Source organism: Bufo bufo, chromosome 3, assembly GCF_905171765.1.
Source record: "Bufo bufo chromosome 3, aBufBuf1.1, whole genome shotgun sequence".
Taxonomy (NCBI): domain Eukaryota; kingdom Metazoa; phylum Chordata; class Amphibia; order Anura; family Bufonidae; genus Bufo; species Bufo bufo.
Genome location: NC_053391.1, coordinates 691,804,736 through 691,825,152, shown reverse-complemented (window position 1 = coordinate 691,825,152; position 20,417 = coordinate 691,804,736). Strand labels below are relative to the sequence as shown.

Sequence of the window (20,417 nt, the reverse complement as noted above, 5' to 3'; positions counted from 1 at the left end):
GTAATGTATGTACACAGTGACTGCACCAGCAGAATAGTGAGTGCAGCTCTGGAGTATAATATAGGATGTATCTCAGGATCAGTACAGGATAAGTAATGTATGTACACAGTGACTTTACCAGCAGAATAGTGAGTGCAGCTCTGGGGTATAATACAGAATGTAACTCAGGATCAGTACAGGATAAGTAATGTATGTACACAGTGACTGCACCAGCAGAATAGTGAGTGCAGCTCTGAGGTATAATACAGGATGTAACTCAGGATCAGTACAGGATAAGTAATGTATGTACACAGTGACTGCACCAGCAGAATAGTGAGTGCAGCTCTGGAGTATAATACAGGATGTAACTCAGGGTCAGTACAGGATAAGTAATGTATGTACACAGTGACTGCACCAGCAGAATAGTGAGTGCAGCTCTGGAGTATAATACAGGAAATAATGTACAGTAATATATTAATGACTCCTTTTAAACTGTATTATTACTTATAAACCAATCTTTACCTAAGTATCAGCATAAAGGATGGCGTCTGGGATGTACTGGCCAGTGTTCCGGCCAGGCAGGACAGGATCATGAAGGGCAGTAAGAGATGGTAACAGCTGGTTCCACATGACCCAGGAGTGGCTGAGTTTCCGGATCCTGGAGATGTTATACAGCGGCACCGGGTGTAATTCTGTAACCAAGAGTACAACACTGTAAAGGAGCCTGTGATGGTGTTTAGTCCATGTTTAGACTGTGCAGGACCCCATTCCCAGACAGGTTTTACGCTGAGTCTAACTCCAGTCTTCTCTCAGAGCCCAGAACTTAGATTTTTCCTCATTTACCTTTTATCTTTCATTGCTGAATTCTTGAAGGCCTAGTCATATAACTAACGCTCGAAGGGGTTGTCCCATGGAGACAACCTTAACCGGGTACCCCATTAGGTCACTAGGGGGGTTCCACTCTCTGAACGTATCCAGAACCCCACAGCTCACTACTTTGTGTAGTGGCCATTCTGCTCCCATTCACAGGAAAAGGAGCATCTGCTGCAATACAAGAGAATGGCCACTATACAGTGTATGGCGCTGTTCCTGCTGCCAACTGCTGTTTGGTGGGGGTGTCGGGTGTCGTACCCTCGATGATCTTATTGCGTTGACCCCATCCTATGACACCCCATCAGTGCCTACAGTAGGAAGCTATATTTTTCTTGCCACAGTAATATCTGTGGTCATCTGAAGCTGCTCTATGATTTACAGTGATCATCGGATCTTCATACCCTCAGTCACTGCATGATGAAATTTTTCGCATTCCTTTTCTACTAAGCCATACACCCTTATTGAGCATGTCAGAAAAAAGCGTAGAAACACAAGTTGCAGCAAATTGCACCACTATTTTTTTCGCTCAGCCGCGTAAATCTGGGCCACAATATATTGCAAAACTGTTCTCTGCATTAACTAACGAGGGGATAAGTCCTATAACTCGCACTAAACATGATCCAGAACCCCCCCCCCCAGGATTGTGTCATGAGCGGGCAGTTACAGAGGAATCTACTGTCAGGAACAGGGTCAAGCAGGGTGGATCGCCCCTTTAACCCCTTAAGAACTCAGCCCTATTTCACCATAAGGACTTGTCCATTTTTTGCTAATCTGACCAGTGTCACTTTAAGTGGTGATAACTTTAAAACGCTTTGACTTATCCAGGCCATTCTGAGTTGTTTTTTTTCGTCACATATTGTACTTAATGACACTGGTAAAATGGAGTCAAAAAAATTAATTTTTATAAAAAAAAATACCAAATTTACCAAATATTTTGAAAAAATTGCAAATTTCCAAGTTTCAATTTCTCTACTTCTATAATACATAGTAATACCTCCAAAAATAGTTATTACTTTACATTCCCCATATGTCTACTTCATGTTTCGATCATTTTGGGAATGATATTTTATTTTTTGGGGATGTTACAAGGCTTAGAAGTTTAGAAGCAAATCTTGAAATTTTTCAGAAATTTTAAAAAAAAAAATTTTTAGGGACCAGTTCAGGTCTGAAGTCACTTTGCGAGGCTTACATAATAGAAACCACCCAAAAAAGACCCCATTCTATAAACTACACCCCTCAAGGTATTCAAAACTGATTTTACAAACTTTGTTAACCCTTTAGGTGTTCCGCAAGAATTAATGGAAAATAGAGATACAATTTCCAAATTTCACTTTTTTGGGAGATTTTCCATTTTAATAATTTTTTTCCAGTTACAAAGCAAGGGTTAACAGCCAAACAAAACTCAATATTTATGGCCCTGATTCTTTAATTTACAGAAACACCCCATATGTGGTCGTAAACTGCTGTACGGGCACACGGCAGGGCGCAGAACGAAAAGAATGCCATACGGTTTTTGGAAGGCAGATTTTGCTGGACTGTTTTTTTTTACACCATGTCCCTTTTGAAGCCCCCCTGATGCACCCCTAGAGTAGAAACTCCAAAAAAGTGACCCCATTTTAGAAACTACGGGATATGGTGGCAGTATTGTTTGTATTCGTTTAGGGTACATATGATTTTTGGTTGCTCTATATTACACTTTTTGTGAGGCAAGGTAACAAGAAATAGCTGTTTTGGCACCGTTTTTAGTTTTTGATATTTACAACATTCATCTGACAGGTTAGATCATGTGATATTTTTATAGAGCAGGTTGTCACGGATGCGGCGATACCTAATATGTATACTTTCTTTTTATTTATGTAAGTTTTACACAATGATTTCTTTTTTAAATAAAAAAAAATCATGTTTTAGTGTTTCCATAGTCTGAGAGCCATAATTTTTTCAGTTTTTGGGCGATTACCTTGGGTAGGGTATGATTTTTGCGGGATGAGATGACTGTTTTATTGGCACTATTTTGGGGTGCGTGTGACTTTTTGATCGCTTGCTATTATACTTTTTGTGATGTAATGTGACAAAAAATGGCTTTTTTTACACCGTTTTTTTTTGTTTTTTTTACGCTATTCACCTGAGGGGTTAGGTCATGTGATATTTTTATAGTTATTATGGATGCTGCGATACCTAATATGTATACTTTTTAGTTATTTATGTAAGTTTTACACAATAATATCATTTTTGAAACAAAAAAAAAAATCATGTTTTAGTGTCTCCATATTCTGAGAGCCATAGTTTTTTCATTTTCTGGGCGATTATCTTAGTTAGTGTCTCATTTCTTGCGGGATGAGATGACGGTTTGATTGGCACTATTTTGGGGTGCATATGACTTTTTGATCGCTTGCTATTACACTTTTTGTGATGTAAGGTGACAAAAAATTGTTTATTTAGCACAGTTTTTATTTTTTATTTTTTACGGTGTTCATCTGAGGGGTTAGGTCATGTGATATTTTTATAGAGCCGGTGGATACGGACGCGGCGATACCTAATACGTATACTTTTTTTTCATTTATGTAAGTTTTACACAATAACAGCTTTTTTAAAACAAAAAAAAGGATGTTTTAGTGTCTCCATATTCTGAGCCATAGTTTTTTTTATTTTTAGTCGATTGTCTCAGGTAATGGCTCATTTTTTGCAGGATGAGGTGACGGTTAGATTGGTACTATTTTGGTGGGCAAACGCCTTTTTGATCGCTTGCTGTTGTACTTTTTGTGATGTAAGGTGACAAAAAAATGGTTTATTTAGCACAGTTTTTATTTTCTATTTTTACGGTGTTCATCTGAGGGGTTAGGTCATGTGATATGTTTATAGAGCCGGTCGATACGGACGCGGCAATACCTAATATATCTACTTTTATTTTTTTCCTATTTTTTTACCAATTATTTTTAACTTTATTTGGGGAAAATTAACTTTTTTCAACTTTTCTTTTACTTTATTTTTTGTCCCACTTCAACTTTTGGGGGTCTAATCCCTTTTACAAGGCATTCCAATACTTCTGTATTGGAATGCATTGGTTTATGAGTAATACTGTGCGTATTACTCATACAGCTTCCGGCCTGTGAGATCCAGGGGGCTGGATCTCACAGGCTCGTCACCGGAAGGCAGCGCAGATGCCTAAGGAAGGCATCGCGCTGCCTTCTATGCCATCTATGCCACTCGGCAAACATGGCGTACCGGTACGTCCTAAGTCCTTAAGGGGTTAATATTAGGATTCAATTTCCAACCGAGGCCTGTGTATAATGACTTGATGCCGGGTTATAATGTTACGGTCATTAGCCCTCCAGCCGCGTCTCGTGTTTGTACGGAAATTATATTTATTGACCGGCAGCAAGAAGCCATTATTAAAAATAATGGAAACTCAGGCCGTATCGGGTAATTGGTTTTATTTGGCAATTTTCAGTTCATTATTGTATCCATTTTGCATTCATTACATTGTTTATCATTGTATCCGATAAAGCAGAACTAGAAACAAAACCTCAAAACATGGAAAATCTGTTACATCTTAGGGCTCTTTCACACTTGAGTTGTTCTGTTCCGGCATAGAGTTCCGTCGTCGGGGCTCTATGCCGGAAGAATCCTGATCAGTTTTATCCTAATGCATTCTGAATGGAGAGAAATCCGTTCAGGATGCATCAGGATGTCTTCAGTTCCGGAACGGAACGTTTTTTGGCCGGAGAAAATACCGCAGCATGCTGCGCTTTTTGCTCCGGTCAAAAATCCTGAACACTTGCCGCAAGGCCGGATCCGGAATTAATGCCCATTGAAAGGCATTAATCCGGATTCGGCCTTAAGCTAAACGTCGTTTCGGCGCATTACCGGATCCGACGTTTAGCTTTTTCTGAATGGTTACCATGGCTCCCAGGGCGCTAAAGTCCTGTTTGCCATGGTAAAGTGTAGTGGGGAGCGGGGGAGCAGTATACTTACCGTCCGTGCGGCTCCCAGGGCGCTTCAGAGTGACGTCAGGGCGCCCCACGCGCATGGGTGATGAGATCACATGGATCACGTTATCCATGCGCATGGGGCGCTCTGACGTCATTCTGGAGCTCCCCGGATGCCACACGGACTGTAAGTATACTGCTCCCCCGCTCCCCACTACTACTATGGCAGCCAGGACTTTAATAGCGTCCTGGCTGCCATAGTAACACTGAACGCATTTTGAAGACGGATCCGTCTTCAAATGCTTTCAGTTCACTTGTGGTGTTACGGATCCGGCGGGCACCTCCGGCAAATGGAGTACACGACGGATCCGGACAACGCAAGTGTGAAAGAGCCCTAACAGGGGTGCAAGGAAAAACTTAAAAGGGTATTCCGAGATTTTTTACCGATGACCTATCCTCAGAATAGGTCATCAGTATCTGTTCGGTGGGGGTCTCTCACTCCTGTGATCATCGCGACCTTCTCACCAAGCACAGCGCCGTACATTGTATAGTGGCCATGCTTGGTATCACAGCTCAGCCCCATTCACTTCTATGGGGCTGAGCTATGCCTAGGCCACATGACACATGAACGTGTCATCACTACTGTGCCTTCTCAAACAGCTGATTAGCGGGGGGGTCCCGGGGGATCGGAATCCCAATGATCACATACACATGACCTATCCAGAGGATGAATGATCAGCATAACAATCTCGGAAAACCCCTTTAGGGATATATCCCATAAAGAGGTTATCACCCAACTTTTCTTGACATCTTAATGGCCATGTAATACAAAAGAGAAGGTTTTCTTACTGTAGAAATGCATATTTGCTAGTGAGGGGGCAAACGACAACCCCACTAACAGCAGGTATAGTGGTCAGATCAGTTGTCACCCAAGGAGGAGGAGGCAGGGGTGTAACTACCATAGCGGTAGACCATGCGACTGCTATGGGGTCCAGGGCAAGAGGGGGCCCAGTCTTTGTTGGGATTATCTCATCTTCTACTGGAGGTGAAAACTTGGTCAGGATTCTACCCTCTAAAGGAACAACTTTTAGCAAATGAAGCAGTGGAAAAATGGCCCACGGCTCATTAAAAAAGATTGTCCTGGGTGGGCGGCCTAGTCTGATCCTTGCTATAGGGCCCTTACTTCTCTATGTACGCCACTGGGATGAGGTAAGCTTACGAGGTCACAAACTGGTTGTTGCCACCACCCTCTTTCATGACTTAAAAGGATTATCCCATCACTAATGTAAAAAATAAAAATTAACCATCATATAGCAAATGACAACATCTTTCTAACTAAGCTGGAACCAGCCCTGTACCACAAATGGATCCAGAGATCTCCCCATTCATTGCTCTGCTAGATTTATATCAAGCTGGCAGGTCAGGGGAGGGTCTTTTCTGCAGCAACTAAGGAGCGTGTCCATGCTCTACCTATCACAACTCAGGAGACAGCTGAAGGATGAAACTGAGCATGTGCGACCATCTCAGTGAGCCGAACAAAGAAATAAGAAAAAGAACAAACAGCAGGTGGCACTATACGTGTACATTTTATTGAATAGCTCAGTGGCTCCGCTAAATTTTTAGCTGTTGGAGTTTCGAGAACAGCTGGAGTGCTGGAGGTTGCTGATCCCAGATCTAGAGCATCATTATAAAAGGATAGGGATATAGGGACGCTCTTGAACAACGCTGCTGTCAGTCACATTACAGCCTGAAATGGCACATCTTCCCAGTACTTGCACTAGACTTTGAGTTCTGCTCTGGGTTGTCATCCTATAGTTTTGACTTTGTGATCATTGGAGACCCATCAGTCAGCGCCAACATTGTGAGTCACACCCATTGATTCATTTTCACCAGAGAATTAATTTCTTGTTTTGAATTGAAGATTTCTGGAAGTTCTGTGTCGTTCCTCTGCACTGACGACATGCTGAACTCTCTCTTCTCAAGACATTCCGAATGTTAAACTGCTCAAAAATTACAGAGCACCTGCCATTACAACTTATTTTCCATTAATTAGTAGCATTATTTTCCATTAATTTATTTTTCTTCTTGGTTAAGGGGAGTGGTTTGTGATCCCACGTGCTATTAATTGCACCACTGAACTCTCCATAGCTCGCTCTACCTGAAGCTTGCTGTACTAAGTGGCTGCTGAATAAGTGGAGTTAAAGAACCGGAGTTTAAGACAAGGAGCAAGAAACTAAGGTTTGATAGAATTTCCTTGTGTGTTGTTGGCTTGATTCTAGCTAGTCCTCCAACTACAGCAGACAGGGTCTAATTCTAACTCATATTTACTGTTTTCCTTATTTACTGTTCATTCCTATCTAAACATGTGCTCCATGGACAATGCCACTAAGTGTGTGTCCTGTGCAGTGTGTCCGTGCCTTGAAGAGCCTTTCGAGGGTGAATACATTTGCACTAGATGCGAGCATGTTGCATATTTGGAAGCCCAGATCTTGGATCTAAATAAGCAGCTTGAAATTGAAAACCTAGAGAGAGGCTTAGACCTCACTGTGCAGGCGCTGACTGGAGGTGGGAGGAGGAGGACAAGATCAGGACTATCAGGTCAGCAGTTGGGTTAATGTAGGAAGAAGGGGTAGAGGGAAAAGTACCAGGGAGGCTATTCCTGAGCTGGAACACCCTAGTAAATATGCCTGTTTGGCTGATATTAGGGATTAAAGCCCAGGGCCAGCAAAACTGCAGCAGGGCGTTTCTCCGAGCACCAAGGAGGATGACCACTGCAGGAAGGATGGGAAAAGGAGTTCAGAAAAGGTTAGACAGATGCTGGTGGTAGGGGACTCTATTATTAGGAGGACAGACAGGGTCATCTGTCGCCGAGACCGTGAATGCCGAACAGTGTGTTGTCTGCCGGGTGCTCGGGTTCTGCATATTGCGGATCGGATTGACAGATTGCTGGGTGGGGCTGGGGAAGACCCGGCCGTCATGGTACACATTGGCACCAATGACAAAGTCAGGGGGAGATGGAAGGTCCTTAAAAAATGATTTTAGGGAACTAGGAGAGAGGCCCAGGACCTCCAAGGTAGTGTTTTCAGAAATACTACCAGTGCCACGAGCGTCACTAGAGAGACAACGGAGCTTAAGGAGGTAAATAAGTGTCTCAGAAGCTGGTGCAGGAAAGAAGGGTTTGGGTTCATGGAGAACTGGGGCGACTTCTCTGTCAGTTACAGGCTCTACAGTAGGGACGGGCTGCACCTCAATGGGGAGGGTGCAACTGCCCTGGGGGGAAAAATGGTAAGATGGCTGTAGAAGCTTTTAATCTAGGATCTGGGGAGGGAGGTAATACTAATAAGGGGGTAGATAGTGTAGATGGAGAGTGGGATATAGGAGGGTACAGTGGGGATTTAGTGGGGGATGGGGTTAGAGAGGAAAATAGGGAGAAGACTGGGCAGAACTATACACTTATGAAAAATAGAACTGCTGGTAACAAGAACCTGTTACATACAAACATCAACCAAGGTAACCCAAAAAATCCCGGATATTCACTTTACAGGTAAAAGTAATTTAAAACATATTTTCACAAATGCCAGGAGTCTAACTAGCAAAATGGGGGAGCTGGAGGCTATGGTACTAGAAGAACACATAGATGTAGTTGGTGTGGCTGAGAGATGGTTGGACTCTTCACATGACTGGGCTGTTAATATTAAGGGTTTTACACTATTTAGGAAAGTAGAAAAGGTGTCAATAGAAAAGGTGTCAATAGAAAGGGGTCAATAGAAAAGTTGGTGGTGTGTGCCTGTATGCGAGGAGTGATCTGAAGACAAGTGTGGAAGAGGCAATTGTGGGTGAGGATGGTGAGGACCTTATGGGTGGAAGTTCAAAGGGATATAAACACTGAAAAAATAATACTTGGTGTAATCTATAGACCCCCTAACATCACAGAGGAGATAGAAACACAACTGTATAACCAAATAGAGCGGGCGGCACAGGCTGGAACAGTGATCATAATGGGAGATTTTAACTTCCCAGACATTGACTGGGGTCATGGTTCTGCCTCAACCGCAAAGGGGAGAAAATTCCTCAACTTGCTGCAGGACCACTTTATGGGCCAGTTTGTAGAAGCTCCCATTAGGCTGGGTTCACACTTGAGCGCATCTTATATGTGCGTTTAACGCGCGTTTTTGTCACGCGTTTTTATGCGCGTTTTTTGCAATAGTAAACGCGCGTTTGACGCGCGTTTGTGTGATTGACTGCAGTGTCCTATGGCCACAAACGCGCGTCAAAACGCCCCAAAGAAGCTCAAGAACTTGTTTGAGCGTAGGGCGTTTTTCAGCGCTTTCAAACGCGCTGTAAAACGCTCAAGTGAGAACCAGGGCCATAGGGAAGCATTGGTTTTCATGTGTTGAGCGTTTTACAGCGCGTTTGAACGCGCTGTAAAACGCTCAAGTGTGAACCCAGCCTAAGGGGCGATGTTCTGTTGGATCTGGTAATTTCTAATAATGCAGAGCTTGTTGGAAATGTTACTGTTCGAGAAACACTAGGTAATAGTGACCACAATATAATTATATTCCCCCTACACTATAAGAAGCAAACTCTGTCAGGCAGAGCAAAGACACTGAATTTCAAAAAGGCTAATTTCCCGGGGTTGAGGGCAGCATTTCAGGGCATAGACTGGGAGCAGCTACTGTCACAAAATAAGTGAGCATTCACACGACCGTATAAATGGATCCGCATCCGTTCCGCAAATTTGTGGAATGGGTGCAGACCCATTCATTTCAATGGGGCCTCAAAAGATGCGGACAGCACACCGTGTGCTGTCCGCATCCGTCGTTCCGCTCCGTGGCCCCGAAAAAAAGATAGAGCATGTCCTATTCTTGACAAATAATCTGACCCAAGAGAGAGTCAAAAGCGCCACCCCATGAATGCACATCCGACCATTAAAGAATATAAAAATATATATAAAGTTTATTAGACACAACAACACACACGCATTAAAAAATTGTATACAATATAGAACAAAGTGCGGTATGCAATAAAATATATGTAACCGACACACACAGGTCCATTGAATTGTCACATATAAATGTATGCGTTATCAGCCAGCATATAAAGCAATACAATGAATCACATATAGCAAATGTAAGGTAAGGTGAGACCACTAGAATAGAAGATACAAACACACCGGCATAGGGTCAAATATCATGAGCCAAACCTACATAATCAGCTGGTGCAGTGGACCTGGAAACATAACAAGCACCCAACGCGTGTCGCCGGAGCAATCGCGTTGGACGCTTGTTATGTTTCCAGGTCCACTGCACCAGCTGATTATGTAGGTTTGGCTCATGATATTTGACCCTATGCCGGTCTGTTTGTATCTTCTTTTCTAGTAGTCTCACCTTACCTTACATTTGCTATATGTGATTCATTGTATTGCTTTATATGCTGGCTGATAACGCATACATTTATATGTGACAATTCAATGGACCTGTGTGTGTCGGTTACATATATTTTATTGCATACCGCACTTTGTTCTATATTGTATACAATTTTTTAATGCGTGTGTGTTGTTGTGTCTAATAAACTTTATATATATTTTTATATTCTTTAATGGTCGGATGTGCATTCATGGGGTGGCGCTTTTGACTCTCTCTTGGGTCAGATTATTTGTCATATGTAGTTTTACCACCCTTTGCACTCCTTTAAGTATTTGGTGTGCCCCCTGTCTCTTTAAATTCATGTCCTATTCTTGTCCGCAACCACGGACAAGCTTAGGCATTTTCTATATAGCGCTGGCCATGTGCGGTCTGCAAATTGCGAAACGCACACGCCCGGTATCCATGTTTTGCGGATCCAAAATTTGCGGACCGCAAAACACTTACGGTCGTGTGAATGCACCCTAATACTGAGGATAAATAGGAGGGCTTCAAATCCACATTGAGTAATTGCACAAATTTTTTTATTCCTTTAGGTAACAGGTATAAACGGCTAAAATTAAACCCCCCATGGCTTACAGCTTCTGTAAAACGGGCAATAAAACACAAAAAAGTGCATTTAAAAAATACAAATCTGAGGGTTCAGCTGGAGCATTTGAAGATTACAAAGGGCTTAATAAAATCTGCAAAAAGGAGATAAAAATAGAAAAAATACAAAACGAACAGCAGGTGGCAAAAGAGAGCAAAACAAATCCCCCAAAATCCTTTAAATATATAAATGCTAAAAAACCAAGGTCTGAGCAGGTAGGTCCCCTAAATAATGGTAAAGGGGGTAGTCACTGAAGATAAGGAAAAGGCAGAGTTACTAATTGTTTTTTTTAGCTCTGTATATACAAAATAAGAGAAAGGAGCTGATATCTGTGGCGCCGGAGCTGTTAGTACATCCAGTAATATACTCAATTGGCTAACTGTAGATATGGTCCAAGAGAAGTTAAATAGGGTAAATGTGAACAAGGCTCCGGGTCCAGATGGATTACACCCAAGAGTGCTTAAAGAGCTCAGTTCAGTCATTGCAGTGCCCCTGTTTATAATTTTTTAAGATTCTCTAGGTACGGCGCAAGGCAAATGTGGTGCCCATATTCAAAAAAGGATCAAGGTCCTCCACAGGTGATTATAGGCCAGTTAGTTTAACTTCTGTTGTGGGAAAAATGTTTGAAGGACTCTTAAAGGACTATATACAGGAGTATGTGACTGTAAATAATATTATAAGTGACAACCAACATGGGTTTACCAAGGACAGAAGTTGTCAGACTAACCGGATTTGTTTTTATGAGGAGGTGAGTAGTAGCCTGGACAGAGGGGCAACTGTGGATGGAGTGAGGTGAGTAGAAGCCTGGGCAGAGAGGCGGCTGTGGATATAGTGAGGTGAGTAGTAGCCTGGACAGAGGGGCGGCTGTGAATGTAGTGAGGTGAGTAGTAGCCTGGACAGAGGGGTGGCTGTGGATGTAGTGAGGTGAGTAGTAGCCTGGACAGAGGGGTGGCTGTGGATGTAGTGTTTCTGGATTTTGCAGAGGCTTTTGATCCTGTCCCTCATAGACGTTTAATAGGTAAAGTAAGGTCTATCGACTTGGAAAGTATAGTTTGTAATTGTATTGAGAACTGGCTGAAGGACGGTGTCCAGAGAGTTGTGGATAATGATTCCTATTCAGAATGGTCCCAGGTTATAAGTCGTGACCCCAAGGTTCAGTGCTGGGCCCTTTATTATTTAATTTATTTATTAATAATATCGAGGACAGGATTAATAGCACCATATCTATTTTTCCAGATGACACTAAGCTGTGTAGAACTGTACACTCTATGGAGGTTGTCCATAAACTACAAGCTGACTTGAACACTCTGAGTGATTGGGCATCAACTTGGCAAATGAGGTTCAATGTGAACAAATGTAAAGTTCTGCATCTTGGTAGTAATAATCTCTGTGCTTCATATGTCCTAGGTGATGTAGCACTGGGAGAGTCACTTATAGACAGGGGTGTCGTTAGGTCAAAACATTCGGGGCTGGAGCCTCGGATGTTTTGTCCAGTGCCCCAAATGCAGGGCCAGCGGGGGCCCGCGGCGCCGCCTCCTAGCTAATTTATTCACTACACTTGCCCCTGTGTAATCTCGCACAGGCGCACTGGCAGAGGCATTGTCGAGCGAAGTGCGCATGCGCCGTCTTCCAGCGCACCTAGCTCGACGATGCCTCTGCCAGTGCGCCTGTGCGAGATTACACAGAGGCAAGTGAAGTGAATAAATTAGCTAGGACGCGGCACTGCTGCGGGGAGGGGAAATGTGGATGACACTTATGGGGATCTGTGGTGGGTGACACTTATGGGAGATCTGTGGATGACATTTATGGGGGATCTGTGGATGATACTTATGGGGGATCTGTGGATGACACTTATGGGGGATCTGTGGGTGACACTTATGGGGGATCTGTGGATGACACTTATGGGGGATCTGTTGATGACACTTATGGAGATTTGTGGTGGGTGACACTTATGGGGGATCTGTGGATGACACTTATGGGGGATCTGTGGATGACATTTATGGGGGATCTGTGGATGACACTCATGGGGGATCTGTGGATGACACTCATGGGGGATCTGTGGATGACACTCATGGGGGATCTGTGGATGACACTTATGGGCGATCTGTGGATGACACTTATGGGCGATCTGTGGATGACACTTATGGGCGATCTGTGGATGACACTTATGGGCGATCTGTGGATGACACTTATGGGGGATCTGTGGATGACACTTATGGGGGATCTGTGGATGACACTTATGGGGGATCTGTGGATGACACTTATGGGCGATCTGTGGATGACACTTATGGGCGATCTGTGGATGACACTTATGGGCGATCTGTGGATGACACTTATGGGCGATCTGTGGATGACACTTATGGGCGATCTGTGGATGACACTTATGGGCGATCTGTGGATGACACTTATGGGCGATCTGTGGATGACACTTATGGGGGATCTGTGGATGACACTTATGGGGGATCTGTGGATGACACTTATGGGGGATCTGTGGATGACACTTCTGGGGGATCTGTGGATGACACTTATGGGGGATCTATGGATGACATTAATGGGGGATCTGTGGATGACATTTAAGGGGGATCTGTGGATGAAACTGATGGGGATCTGTGAATGACACTGATGGGGATCTGTGGATGACACTGATGGGGATCTGTGGATGACACTGATGGGGATCTGTGGATGAAAGTGATGGGGATCTGTGGATGACACTGATGGGGATCTGTGGATGACACTGTTATGGATGATCTGTGGGGTTGCCCAGATGGCTAGGCCCTTCACTGTAGTTATTAACCCCATTCAGCAGTCCCCCATTCACTGAAGGGGGGACTGCTGAAATGGGTTAATAACTACTGTGAAGGCCCCCCCCGGTGGTGATGAGGGCGTTGCTTCATGGGGTGGGGTCTTGGCTTCACGTGGGCTCGTGCCCCGGATCTATTCAGACTCTAGCAACGCCCCTGCTTATAGAGAAGGACTTAGGAGTCCTTGTGGATGGTAGATTAAATTACAGCATACAATGTCATTTAGCTGCTTCAAAGGCCACCAGGATATTGTCGTGCATTAAACGAGGCATGGACTTGCGGGGCGGGGATGTAATATTACCACTTTACAAAGCGTTAGTGCGGCCTCATCTGGAATATGCAGTTCAGTTCTGGCCACCAGTCCATAGAAAGGATGCCCTGGAGCTGTAAAAAGTACAGAGGAGAGCGACTAAACTGATAAGGGGCATGAAGGGTCTTAGTTACGAAAAAATATTAAAAGAATTTAATTTATTTTGTCTTGAGAACAGACGTCTAAGTGGGGACATGATTAACCTATACAAATATATAAATGGGCCATACAAAAATACTATGAAAAACTGTTCCATGTAAAATGCGCTCAAAAGACAAGGGGGCACTGCCTCCGACTGGAGAAGAAAAAGTTCAGTCTCCAGAAGCGTCAAAGCTTCTTTTCTATAAGAACTGTGAATCTGTGGAATAGACGTCCTCAGGACGTGGTCACAGCAGAAACAGTGGACAGTTTTAAAAAGGGTTTAGATGAATTCTTAAAATAAACAACATTAATGCTTATTAAAATGTGTAGAAATCTGAGTCTCACTTCCTTCTGGGATTCGCATCCCCACCGATCCCTTGGTTGAACTTGATGGACTTATGTCATTTTTCAACCGTATTAAAGGGGTTCTCCGGGCTTTTAATATTGCTGACCTATTCTCAGGATAGGTCATCAATATCAGATCGTCGGGGATACGACACCCGGCACCCCGTGGGTGATACTGGACATAAGCACAGGATATACAATCTAAACGGCTACTGATATTGGGTGAAAGGGCTGGATAGACCGGGGACGCGACAAAAAAAGGGGGGGGGGGGACAGTGTGCAGGCAAAGTGTAGCGTCCACCGATTGTCTCAATGGGACGGTGTCAGATAGAGCCGCTAGAGTTGGAGGCATATGAATAATACTGGTATGGTTCCTACCTGAAAAGAAGTTCGCTCTGATGTGCGTACTTGTTGTAGATCGCCTTCCTTCTTAACCTGCTTCTGTGGGATCTTCTTAGTATACTTTGTTATCAGTGGGCGCGTGATCTTCGTTCACCTTCTAGCACGAGCGCTGCCCCGGCCGGAAGCAAGCGCGGTGCGAGGTGGCTGGTTACTTTGGTTGTCCTGGAAACCGAATCGGTGACGTCACCTACAGGAATACTGTAGCCTCCGTGGGACAAAAAAACCTTCCTACGCGTTTCGGGGCCGTGTGGGCTCCTTCGTCAGGGATAGTTTGTTCTCAGTGTCCATGGAGGTTAAATAGCTGACTCGGTCTCCATGGTAACCCTATCAACAAGCAACCATAAGAGCGGACATGCAGGTTTCCAAACCTCTGTGCAGTGCTGGTTTATAATGATGCAATTAAGTTCATAGTTCCTTTATTTCATTTACTGTCCAAAGGACACCATGTGTATGTATATTTTGATAATGATTGATATCTGCCCAATTGATCCGATCGGCCTCATGGGTGTATATTTATTGAAAGGCAAAAAGTTCAATTTCCTGGTTTAACCCATTTGGTGCCAGACTATTATATCTAAAGATCCATTTACTTTCCACTCTAGACATGAGTTTAATGTAATCCCCTCCCCTGCTCTCCTGTTTAACTCTCTCTATGCCCCCAAATATGGATCCCAGGAACTTCCCTTGATGGAATTCCACATAGTGGCGGGATAGGGGGTGATGATCTGCTTTTTTATGGATATTGTTGATATGCTCCCTGATCCTGGTTTTTAATTCTCTTTTTGTGCGTCCAACATAGATTTTATAACAGGGGCACTGGATGTAATAGATAACCCCTTTGGTGTTGCAGGAGATATAGTCCTTGATGGTGAATTTACCTTGTGGGGTATGAAGTTCAAGTAGGGGTTTTATTAGATGTTTCACGGTTTTGCAATTCTTACAAAGTCGGCAAGGGAAAAAGCCTTTTTTGCGACAAAATTGGTTCCCCAATATATGTCTTTTTTCCGATGGAGCTATTAGGTTAGCTAAATTGGAGGCTTTCCTAAAAATAAATGTAGGTTTCGATGGGATCTTCTCCCCTATAATTTTGTCGTACTTGAGAATGTCCCAATGTTTATGAATGATTCTTTTAAAGGTTCCCACCCCTGCACTAAATGTGGTGATAATAGGGACCTTTATTTGGTTTACATCCTCGCTGGCAGGAGTGTCCTTGTCTGTTGTTTTTTCTTTTAGTAGTGATTTCCTGTCCAAAACACTGACAGTATTGGTAATTGGGATCAGTGTTTTTGAGTCGTACCCTTTTTCCAGGAGTTTCTTATTTAAATTTGTTGCCTCCTGTTGGTAATCCATATCTGTAGTGCAGTTTCTACGGGCCCTGATGTACTGACCGTAGGGGATGTTATTCAGCCATGTGGGCAAGTGGCAGCTTCCCAAAGGAATGAAGCTATTGGTGTCTGTTGGTTTATGGTAAGTTTTGGTATGTATAGACCTGTCCTCAATAAATATAGTTAGATCCAAGAAGTTAATTTCTTTTTTATCATAGGAAGGAGTAAAATGCAGATTAAAATCATTTTTATTTAAATTGGTTAAAAAATTGTTGAGGGAAGGCTCATCCCCCCTCCAGATAAAAATGACGTCGTCAATGAACCTTTTCCAGAGGACCAGACCCGCACCGAGCTCCCCATCGGGGAATATGGTGGGCTCCTCCCATCTACCCATGTAGAGATTAGCGAAGCTCGGTGCGAATCGGGTCCCCATCGCGGTCCCCCACGTCTGAAGATAAAAATCTGGACCATACTTAAAATAATTATGCTCTAGAATGAACGTTATACAGTCACACGTAAAATTAATTTGTTCCTCAGATGTTGTTTGGTCCTTTTTTTAAAAATAGATGAGTCTGCGGTTATCGAGGATATATTGCCCCAAACGGGAGACATCATCCAAGGGTCCCACACAGATGGTCATAACACACTAAAAAATCAACCAAGCTATGCTACTGTAGTCCAAGGAGTAAGTATTATGAACACAAACACCAAGAATAGTCATAAACAAAATAGACCACGGAACACTGTTACAAGCAAAAAAATAAAGAAGACTATCAATAAGGATTTATTTCGCACAAGGAATCAACAAAAATAAAAAAACCAAAAGGGGGAGAAGAGGACGAGGTCTAACCAAAATCACACAAAAACAAAAAAGTTTGGGGGAAGGTATATTCAACCTTAGCAGCCACACTTTAAGTAATGAAGAACTTACCCTCCTCAATAAAGGTTTAAAATTTGCCCCCTCTTCTAAACTAAATACATTTGATGCATTCATTGGGGTGAAAAAATTCCTGCGGAATCTGGCATTAAAGAAATTTTTTATTAAAAAGGAAAAACAATCTCATATGAATAAATTAACCACCATTCATTCAAATAATACAGCATCTACAACAACTAAAACACCAATAAAAACAAAAATAAGACGAGGTACAAATATTGGAGTTGTGGATTCGCGCCCCAATCAGACTCTACAGAGACCAGAACGAAACTCAAGGACGGAAAGGATGGATACACATAATGATGTAGACATCGACAACAAATTCATCCACACCAACTTAAAACCCATATCGAAATTTAACCCCATCTCTGAATATTCAGATTCCCTAATCACCTTTCAATCACTGGTCATTAGGGACCTACTTCGGATCAATCCCAATAAGAAAATAAGTTCTTATAATTTATCTAAGGGCGAGATTAGAGCTATAAAATCCCTACAAACCAACAACCAGATCATCATTAGACCAGCTGATAAAGGGGGAGGATTGGTCATACTTGACCAGAAGGATTACCATCAGGAGGCTCTGAGACTGCTTTCTGATCTAAAGATGTACAAGAAACTCAGTCTCGACCCCACAACAACATATAAAAGCAAACTGAATCTATTAATTCAAAAGGGTAAGAATATGGGAGCCCTCTCTAAGGATGAAATCCTCTTCATTAACAATCAAAGCCCTAAGATACCAATTTTTTACTATCTCCCTAAAATTCACAAGAATAGAACTAGCCCACCGGGCAGACCCATCATTTCAGGGATAGATAGCCTCACCTCTAACCTATCCAAATATGTGGATATTTTATTACAAGAGAAGGTCTTAAAACTACCGGCGTATCTTAAAGATACGAAACATATCCTCCAAATTTTAGAAGGGATTGAATGGCAGACGGACTTCTTTCTGAGCACTTTGGACGTGACTGCCCTATACACAGTAATTGATAAAAAAAAGGGCCGTGATGCTGTGGAATATTTTTTTAAAAAGGACCAAACAACATCTGAGGAACAAATTAATTTTACGTGTGACTGTATAACGTTCATTCTAGAGCATAATTATTTTAAGTATGGTCCAGATTTTTATCTTCAGACGTGGGGGACCGCGATGGGGACCCAATTCGCACCGAGCTTCGCTAATCTCTACATGGGTAGATGGGAGGAGCCCACCATATTCCCCGATGGGGAGCTCGGTGCGGGTCTGGTCCTCTGGAAAAGGTTCATTGACGACGTCATTTTTATCTGGAGGGGGGATGAGCCTTCCCTCAACAATTTTTTAACCAATTTAAATAAAAATGATTTTAATCTGCATTTTACTCCTTCCTATGATAAAAAAGAAATTAACTTCTTGGATCTAACTATATTTATTGAGGACAGGTCTATACATACCAAAACTTACCATAAACCAACAGACACCAATAGCTTCATTCCTTTGGGAAGCTGCCACTTGCCCACATGGCTGAATAACATCCCCTACGGTCAGTACATCAGGGCCCGTAGAAACTGCACTACAGATATGGATTACCAACAGGAGGCAACAAATTTAAATAAGAAATTCCTGGAAAAAGGGTACGACTCAAAAACACTGATCCCAATTACCAATACTGTCAGTGTTTTGGACAGGAAATCACTACTAAAAGAAAAAACAACAGACAAGGACACTCCTGCCAGCGAGGATGTAAACCAAATAAAGGTCCCTATTATCACCACATTTAGTGCAGGGGTGGGAACCTTTAAAAGAATCATTCATAAACATTGGGACATTCTCAAGTACGACAAAATTATAGGGGAGAAGATCCCATCGAAACCTACATTTATTTTTAGGAAAGCCTCCAATTTAGCTAACCTAATAGCTCCATCGGAAAAAAGACATATATTGGGGAACCAATTATGTCGCAAAAAAGGCTTTTTCCCTTGCCGACTGTGTAAGAATTGCAAAACCGCGAAACATCTAATAAAACCCCTACTTGAACTTCATACCCCACAAGGTAAATTCACCATCAAGGACTATATCTCCTGCAACACCAAAGGGGTTATCTATTACATCCAGTGCCCCTGTTATAAAATCTATGTTGGACGCACAAAAAGAGAATTAAAAACCAGGATCAGGGAGCATATCAACAATATCCATAAAAAAACTGATCATCACCCCCTATCCCGCCACTATGTGGAATTCCATCAAGGGAAGTTCCTGGGATCCATATTTGGGGGCATAGAGAGAGTTAAACAGGAGAGCAGGGGAGGGGATTACATCAAACTCATGTCTAGAGTGGAAAGTAAATGGATCTTTAGATATAATAGTCTGGCACCAAATGGGTTAAACCAGGAAATTGAACTTTTTGCCTTTCAATAAATATACACCCATGAGGCCGATCGGATCAATTGGGCAGATATCAATCATTATCAAAATATACATACACATGGTGTCCTTTGGTCAGTAAATGAAATAAAGGAACTATGAACTTAATTGCATCATTATAAACCAGCACTGCACAGAGGTTTGGAAACCTGCATGTCCGCTCTTATGGTTGCTTGTTGATAGGGTTACCATGGAGACCGAGTCAGCTATTTAACCTCCATGGACACTGAGAACAAACTATCCCTGACGAAGGAGCCCGCACGGCCCCGAAACGCGTAGGAAGGTTTTTTGTCCCACGGAGGCTACAGTATTCCTGTAGGTGACGTCACCGATTCGGTTTCCAGGACAACCAAAGTAACCAGCCACCTCGCACCGCGCTTGCTTCCGGCCGGGGCAGCGCTCGTGCTAGAAGGTGAACGAAGATCACGCGCCCACTGATAACAAAGTATACTAAGAAGATCCCACAGAAGCAGGTTAAGAAGGAAGGCGATCTACAACAAGTACGCACATCAGAGCGAACTTCTTTTCAGGTAGGAACCATACCAGTATTATTCATATGCCTCCAACTCTAGCGGCTCTATCTGACACCGTCCCATTGAGACAATCGGTGGACGCTACACTTTGCCTGCACACTGTCCCCCCCCCATTGACCTTTATTCTAACCTTACTCCAAGGAGGACAACAGCTCCTTTTTAGGACATTCTAGCTGCGGTGTCATCCTATCCGGGTTGATTTGTATACATCTAAATTAAGGGAGCGCAGGGAGGTCCACTTCTCTCTTTTTATCCACTCATTGGGTGTCCATATTGCATGCTATGAGAGAGAAGGAGGGAGATGCAGCTGCAGAATTTCTCCATATTTAGGTGTGTGGCAATGCATTCTATGAGAGAGGAGGAGGGAGAAAAAGCTGCAGTATCTTTTGCTCATTAGATGTATAGACCACATGCTATGAGAGAGAA

At 43.0% G+C, this 20,417-nt stretch overlaps 1 protein-coding gene across 4 annotated transcripts in view; it reads right to left on the bottom strand.

Moving 5' to 3' along the window:
* The window catches only part of LOC120996564 (solute carrier organic anion transporter family member 2B1-like), a 219,717-nt gene that overhangs the window by 42,203 nt on the left and 157,097 nt on the right, over positions 1-20,417 (bottom strand). For all 4 annotated transcript variants that reach the window (XM_040426551.1, XM_040426554.1, XM_040426553.1 and 1 more), the window contains exon 12: positions 502-671. In XM_040426551.1, coding sequence (XP_040282485.1) covers positions 502-671 — 170 coding nt within the window. The remainder of the gene's footprint in view (positions 1-501; positions 672-20,417) is intronic.